Source organism: Papaver somniferum, unplaced genomic scaffold (assembly GCF_003573695.1).
Source record: "Papaver somniferum cultivar HN1 unplaced genomic scaffold, ASM357369v1 unplaced-scaffold_15, whole genome shotgun sequence".
Lineage (NCBI taxonomy): Eukaryota > Viridiplantae > Streptophyta > Magnoliopsida > Ranunculales > Papaveraceae > Papaver > Papaver somniferum.
Genome location: NW_020624376.1, coordinates 1831382 through 1839570, shown reverse-complemented (window position 1 = coordinate 1839570; position 8189 = coordinate 1831382). Strand labels below are relative to the sequence as shown.

The 8189-nt window shown below is 36.4% G+C and overlaps 1 protein-coding gene across 1 annotated transcript; it reads right to left on the bottom strand.

The window, feature by feature from the left end:
* Positions 1-6868: 6868 nt before the first annotated feature.
* On the bottom strand, positions 6869-7749 carry LOC113335586 (protein DOG1-like 3). Its single transcript, XM_026581612.1, has one exon. It carries the CDS (start codon positions 7649-7651, stop codon positions 6869-6871), a length of 783 nt encoding a protein of 260 aa, XP_026437397.1. The 5' UTR covers positions 7652-7749.
* Positions 7750-8189: the final 440 nt, after the last annotated feature.

The window sequence follows — 8189 nt, the reverse complement described above, 5'->3', positions numbered from 1 at the left end:
GAACGAAATGATGGAGAAAAGATCGAAACGAACATTGATAGGCGTAGGAGAAGAAGAGAAGAATCTGAAGAATATGATATACAAGAGGCAATACGTCAGAATAATCATGAGAATAAACTGAGACAAGCAAGATTAAAAAGACCTATGCGCGAAGATATAGATCAAATCTTCAGTGAAGAAATTCTCAAAGAAATGGTGGAAGGAGACAACTAGAGGAAGGAGTGGAAGAAGCTGGGAAAACTCCCTTTACAAAACAGATTCAAAGGGAAGTGATACCGTCTAAGTGAAGTTTAGCAACATTCACTAGCATATTTGATGGAAGCGCCTGTGCAATACAACATGTGAAAGCTTACACACGATCTTTGTTGTAGTGGGAAAACAATGACGCAGTAATGTGTAAATATTTCGCTGCGAGCCTGGCAGGGGAAGCTCTGAGATGGTTTGAAGGAATACTAATAGAATCCATTGAATCATTCCACCATTTACAGAACGTATTTTTAGGATAATATATTAGCAATAATATGTCAAGACCAGGAATTGAGACGGCATTCAGACTTCGCCGTAGAACAAATGAGAGTTTACGTCATCTAAAAACACGTTGGAGAACCATGTATAGCGAAATGAGAAGACGAGTGGATGAGCGACACCTTATTCTTGCATTTATCAATGCTCTCTTCGCTACAGATTTATTATATACACAAATCCTTAAGATAAAGGATACAATAACGATGTCAGAGTTGCGCGAATTTCAAGAGGAGTACATAGCACTTGAGGAGAAACAAAGAGATATGGATTCGTACCCAGTTGCAGTACCTGATGCGAAAGGTGGAAACACAAGTTTACTCCCAAGACTGACAAATGCTGTTGCGAGTACGTCGCAGGGAAATCAAGGAAGGAACATTACGGAAATGGAACAAAAACTAATAGCCATGGGTAGTGCTGATCAAGCAGAATTTAACAAAGAGTATAGAGACAGACAATTTCAAAATCATGTAGGTAGTAACAAGATTCAAAGAATGGATAATCCACCAGAAATTTCAGAAGGTCAACAACCATATTATAATAAAAGACAAGGAACTGGAAGGATAGTATGGGAACAAATAAACTTGCCGAAGCTGAACACTACAGTAGATAAAGTATGGGAAGTTGTCATCCTAATGGAAGAAATCCAAGAACCACATACTGTAGGGGACGAACCACCACCAGGGAGAAGGAGCAGAGAATTTTGTGTATATCATCGCTTTCATGGTCACACAACAAGTAATTGCAGAAATGTGAGGAAAATCATATTGCGAATGATTGAACAAGGAAAATTGGATCATTTCTTAGCATAAAAACCAAAGAATTTACCACCACCACCATCGGGAGGAAATGTATATGCAAAAGAGAAGGGAAAGAATACAGTTGTAATTGAAGTAGGTGCGAAAGAGAAGAACATGTATTGTAATTCAATTGTACATTCATTCAGAAAAATAGAAGACTTCCACGATAATATCTTAAGTAGGGTGTATGCAAGAGATGCTGATGGAAAAGAAATCCTCAACCTTGCGAAAAAACAGACTATCTCATTTAGTGCATAAGAAACACCAGGAGGAGGGGAATCGCATCAATGTCCATTAGTAGTGAGATTAGGAATTAATTCGACACCAAAGGTAGAAGATGGTGAGGAAGATGAAGCAAACACTTGGGGAATAAATAGAATACTTATAGATCCTGGAAGTTCTGTCGACATTCTATTTTATCCTACATACAAAACCATTGGTGGAAGGGATGACGAATTGATTCCTTCAACGTATAAAATTTATGGCTTCAATGGAACCGCGAACAAGCCTAAAGGTGAGGTGACTATGAGGATTCTTCTTCAGAATATGCCAACAGAAATTGTATTCTGTATTGTGGAGGTCGAATCACCCTATAGCTCTCTAATTGGAAGACCATGGTTTCATAGTATCTTGGGTGTGGCCTCAACATTTCATCAGTGCATAAAATTTCCTTTACCCCAGGTGTTGGTATTATAAGAGGAGATACAATTGAAAGTAAAAATTGTCAAGAAATTGATATTGACAAGTGCGAAGAAAGAGAGAGTAAGCGAAGAAATTGGAAAAAACATGTTGCAGATAGTCAAAGAGATGAGAGGTTAATGGTGGACGCAGTATATAATGTTGGACATACAGATAAGCAAAATACTGAAACAGGGTTTTCTGTGAAGTGACGATACTAAGCGAACCAGAAATATTACTTCTATAGAAACTGAAAGAATGCAGAGACAGAAGTTGTGTTTTCAAGACAAAAAAGAAGTGCGCGATGGTTATCGCACAGAGGAGATTGAAAGGGTTATGCGAAATAATATTCTGAAAAGCATCTGCGAGCTTAAGGAGATACAAAAAATGAAGGGGATAAGTGAGTAATATGAGGAATGGACATGTCTTTATTTCTGAGAAACAAGTTAATAATAAATCTATGTACCAGAGTTGTATATACATGCGAGATAATGATATTTTGGACGCGAATGCGAACAAAGGGAATTTATATTAAAGGAGTGAAAATTAATGTTCAAAAAGTGCATGTTTTTAAGGTTACATGAAAATATTCAGAAGGCAAAGAATTTACAACAAGTGAAAATGATTAATTTTAATCTCGCTCAGCCTCAGAACCACTTATTTCTTCTTCAGATTCTTCATCTTCTCCTTCACTGTCTGAAATGTCAGAAATATGTTCATTATCAGGGATTTCTGTAAATTTATACTTGTAAGAGGGATGTTATTCTCAACGCAGACTTTCTTAGCAGCAGCTTCGCGAGCACGATTAGCATCATTGCTATTGTTTGAAACCATGATGATGAAGTTCTTCTTCAATTGTTGATACTTAGAGTTGCGAGCAGATAAATCTTTTTCTTCAGAAGCTAAGCGAGTTTCTAATTCTTTAATATTCTGAAGATAATTCTTCTCTTCCTCAGAAGCTAAGCGAGTTTCTAATTCTTCAATCTTCTGAAGATAATTCTTCTCCTTATCTGCGAAATATGAATAAACGAGTTAGGATATATAAAAGAAGATGTTATTCCCAAAGAAAAAACAAGTATTAAAATAGCAATATTTGACCTTCATAATTGGAAAAAATGTCTTTAACCAATGCGGAATGATCATCCTGAAGACTCACGTTTATAGCTAAACCCTCTCTAGCATCATTTAGAATCCTAGCAGCCCAACTAAATTCAGCTTCGCTTTCTATGAGAAGCTGAGAGCGAATTAAATTTCTTTCTTCAACAAGTATGTTCTTTTCGCTCACAGCTAAATCACGTTCTTTTTGAACCTCAACAATGGATTCTTGGAATTTTTCTAGTGTTTTCGCACCCTTAAGAGCAATCTCGTCTTTCTCATCAATAAGCTTATTCTTCTTTGTTTCCAAAACTTGAATTTGTTTTTGGCTCTCATGAAGACGACATTTAAAGTTATTAAATGTAGTCAATAAAGATCTATGGCTTTTTCTAAGAGCAACATATTTCAATCTTAATTCTTCCAAATTAAGATTTTCAAATCCTTGGTTGGGATAGTTATTTAAAGAAGAATTAAGGTGTTCTAAAAGGGTTTCACCATCAGGAAGATTGGCAGCCTCATCCGAAAGGTTATACAGGTCTGCGAATATAACAAAATAAGAAATGTGATTATCGCATAAAATAGAAGAACAAAGAAAATAAAGGTTACATACCAATGAGTTCATCATTTCTTTCTCGGTCTCTGCGAATCAAATCAGAATTGGTTGAATTCTCAGCTTTAAGCTTGGCATTTTCTTTCTCAAGTTTAGTAAGTCTCCTTTGGTAGTCCGAGGATATTACATAAGATAAATGGGCTCCCTGCGAGAATAAAAGGAAGTATTATTATTAGGAATAAAGCAAGACTAAATAAAAGACAAAAGGTAAAGTTACAAATATTACCAAAGAACCGATTGTGAATTGGAGGTTCGGATTTATCGCAGAGGCAGCTCCACGAAGAGATGGATCATCTAAAGTAGGAGCGTCACATATTTTAGAGACCATTACAAAGGCACGATTTAATTCTTCATTATCAACAACAGTCAAAAGATCTCCAGCAAAAAGATTGGATAACTCTCTCAAAGAAGAGGGAACTGATGAACCTCAGAAGCAAGGATGTCATCCTCACTGGACTCCTAACTTGAAGAGGAATCTTATCTTTTACGCTTCCTAGAGAGATCATCCATTGTAGATGTCGTTTTTGATGAAGATTTAGACGTACGCCTTTTAGGAATATACTTACCTTTACTTGAAGTCTTATCACCCAAAGATTTCACCTACGCGAATAATCAAGATAAGAAATAGAGGCAACAATATTGTTAAAATCAAAAAGAATGTTTTTTACTTTATTATTCTGCGAAGCTGATGCATTGTGTGAAGTTTTGGCCCTCTTAGCAGTCTGCAAAAAGTGGGATTATTATGCGAAATTGAGAACATTTATACGACTATAAGAAATTGGAAGAAGTCATGCGAGATTGAGAATATTTATGCGAAGCCCCATACCACTTTCTTTGTCTCAGCTTCGGAAAGTATAAACTTCCAAGGTTGGTAAGAAAAAAACTTTTCAGGAAGAGGAATATCAGAACCATCCTCAGCTTTACCAGAAATATAAGGACTCTCTAGAATGACAGGGCAATTAAGCCATCTCGAGTCATTAGATCTGCGAGCAGAATTGTTAGATTTGTCATTCCAATCAACATCTCGCATGATCCTATCATCTTCAGCAATACCATCTTTTCTTCTAAAGCGAACGGCCCATTTAGTTAAATTGCTTTTCATAATTGCAACATAGTAATTTTTGAAGAAATTATCAAGGGTATATTCGGTAGGATCAATGACCTTATCACGATGCGATTCTTTTCGCACCTCATAAGGATAAGAGGACTCTAGCCCAGCTGCGCGACGAGAATATTCCAATGCTATTCTTATCACATCACCACTTAGTTGGAATATTCCCCGTGCGAATCGATCATCGGCAAGAATTTCATAAAATAGGGGTATTTCGGGGTTGAACAAGGGAATTGGAAGAATAAAAAGTTGTCCCAATGAAACAATAATTTTTTGATTGTTCCATTGATCGGAATTGATCAAATAAAGATTAAGTTTGGATGAATAGTCAGATGATGAGGGAAGAGAAAGTGAGTAACCTCTCGAATGGAATTCGTTCCTCAACCTGTTGAATTCTGTGTACCAGCAGGAGCCATTTTTAGAATGGTAATGAGGATGAGTAAAAGAAGTAATTTATTTGATGAAATAAGTTTAGTTTTGATCAGAGAAAGCAGTAGCAGAGAAGATGAAACAAGGAAGTAGAAAGAACAAGGAAGAAGACGAAAGATGATATTTAAGGAAAGATTAGTCCCATTTTTCAAGATTTCATTAATGCGAGGAATGAATGGATAAAAACAGGCGGTTAAAAGGACGTGTAAGATAATAAATGGTTAAAAATACACGCGTAATTAAGGAAAATTGGAATTCCGGAGGAATGTCGGCAAAATGGAATACGAAAAAATACATACATGCGGTATTATAGGATGGAAAATTCTCATATCGCTCACTCCACAATGTAAGCGAAATGAGAAGAGGCAAAATGTAGGAGTGGAATATTGCACAAATAATAAGTATGCGAAGTAAGGATTATCTGATGTAAGCGAGGACTATTGCACATGGCAAAGCTGAAATGACGTATTGGGTGATGTCAGCAAAGTCACGAGTAAAGTGTGATGTTCTATGCGAAGTATAAGCTGTGCGAGAATAAGCGAGTGTAAATGAGCGAATGTATCGACAACGATTCTGAAAATAGTGGATCTCTTAGCTGTCATCCACTATGAGGAATCACTATATAAAGGAAAGAGGTCATCACGTAGGAGAGAGATCTTTTAGTGTGTGTTAGACAAGAAACTAGGAGAGAGAAAGTTTGTTTGGAGAGTAAGTAAAGTCATTGTAAAGTCATTATTATCCATTGTATCCAATTATAATCCTTGAAAGTTAATAAAGAATTCATTATGATTACTTGAGTAATAATCTAGATATATTGAAGTGTGGTTGTAGGTTTTTCTGTAATTACATTTTCCTTCTGTATTTTCTTGAAAATTGAGCATATAGTGATAATTTACTCCGGATATCCAGAACAATCTTTCACCATTTAAACTGATTTTTGGTTAAAATTACATTTGAACACACTCCAAGAATAAGAATACATTTTTAGTTTGTACTTAAACTATTTTTTCTTCCTCTTTCAATATATTTTTATTACCAGGAACCAACTATAAATTCAAGTCATGAAGATGAAGTGATGCATAAAATCCATCTTTTTTATTCATATAGTACTTCATGCATAAACCAAATGCGTTGTTTCTGGCCACCTGATGATAGAACTTATAAAGGGGAGTAGTCATTAGGAGGAGCGACTAGATGCACACCAATTTTGCCAGAACACAATCCGGAAAAGGTGAAAGAACGCTGAGTTCCATACCTAGGCAGAGCTACCCATGTAGGTATTGGTAGAGAAAAAAAAAGAAGTGGGAAAACCTTTCTTTTCCCCCGCTTTTTAGCTTGTCAGTTAGTTTCTTATTTGCTCTATCTCGGAGGATTCCTTGTTCACTTTCTTTCAAAAGAAAGGCCAAATTCTATGTATACACAGCCAAAATTACGAGTTGTATTGCAGTGGCAGAAGGTCTAATGGCTTTCTTTCAAACAAAAGGTCAATTTTTATGTATGTATGCTTGTTGGCTTTCTTTTAAACGAAAGGTCAAATTGTATATATATATATATATCGGACAAACACGATGCTGATGCATACAAACACGTACCTACCTTTACACACACTATATGCCTAGCTAGCTAGCCTTCTTCATTATATAAATGTTCTTCCATGCCAGGGATGTGATTCCTCTCTTGGCCTCTCTGATGCATACTAAGATGAATTTTCTTTCCAGCAATCAGTAATTCCACCGCTTGTAATGGTGTGAAGATGCCTATAAGTTCTTTCAAAGTATTCATCCTCAACTTATCTGAGTCAACTAAAATACTAGCAAGATCTTCAGAGTGTGAATCCAAAACCTGTTCCACTTGCCCAATATGGGAGTCAGTATCTGGATCGTCTGAGTTGTTAGCAAGCCTAGCGAGTGGAAAATAATCAGCTATATTCTCTTGTAATCTAGCCATGTTCTCTGAAATTCTCTCTTCTTCTAGAATTGTTCTACTCTGTAACTCACTAACAAGGCTGAGTTGATCTGCGGATAACTCGCCTATGTTGCCTCTTCTAACTCCTTGTAAGTACTCACTTAGTTGTGACTCAAGTTGAGCACTACAGAGCGAGTAAACAAGTTGAATCAATAACGAGGGTCTGCAACCGCCGAACCATAAGTAAGCATTCTCGATGGAAGTAAACCAAGTTGGTGCGAAAAAGGATAAAGCTTCGTCTACTGCAAATTGCGCTCTTCTATTAGTATACTCTTGAAAGTGTTTAACGAGTTTTTGGATGATACAACCTAGTTCTTTCTCGTCGTTCGGGTTTTGATTGTGCAATCGTAGGAGCTCTTCAAGAAGTTGTTGTTGTTCGATCATCCAGTTTTGATAGCATTCACGGAATTGATCAACTTGAAGCGATGAGCTTTCCATCATGAACTGCGAGAAAAGTTAACGGAGTACAGCTGAAATAAGTGTATGTTTTATTATCTTTTCTATTTTATTTTTGAAAAGATTATGTTTTCTCCATCTATATATAAATTAATATAGACAAGGGTTTCAATTAGACAACAGTATCGATATATTTGTACCGATCGAACCATGTTATAGGAAGCTGCTAGCTACAGAAGAAAAGAAATCAACCGACTTCAATTGTTTCGTGTCATTTTGCGCAAACTTGTTTTCTTTTTTTTGGTGATAAGCATCTTAACACCAGTACTGCATGCATGTTTACTTGGTCCTTAGTTACATGTAGGAAGCTGCTAGCTAGAGAAGAAAAGAAATCCACCGACTTCACTAGTTCAGTGTCATTTTGCTCTTTCTTTGGGACAAGCATCTTAACACCAGTACGCGTTAAATCACTCGGGCCAAAGTGATAATATACACAAGGGTTTCAATTAGACAACAGTATCGATATATTTGTACCGATCGAACCATGTTATAGGAAGCTGCTAGCTACAGAAGAAAAGAAATC

Coding starts and splice junctions, on each gene's coding strand:
- LOC113335586 (XM_026581612.1), bottom strand. CDS start 7,651: ATGATGGAAAGCTCATCGCTTCAAGTTGATCAATTCCGTGAATGCTAT.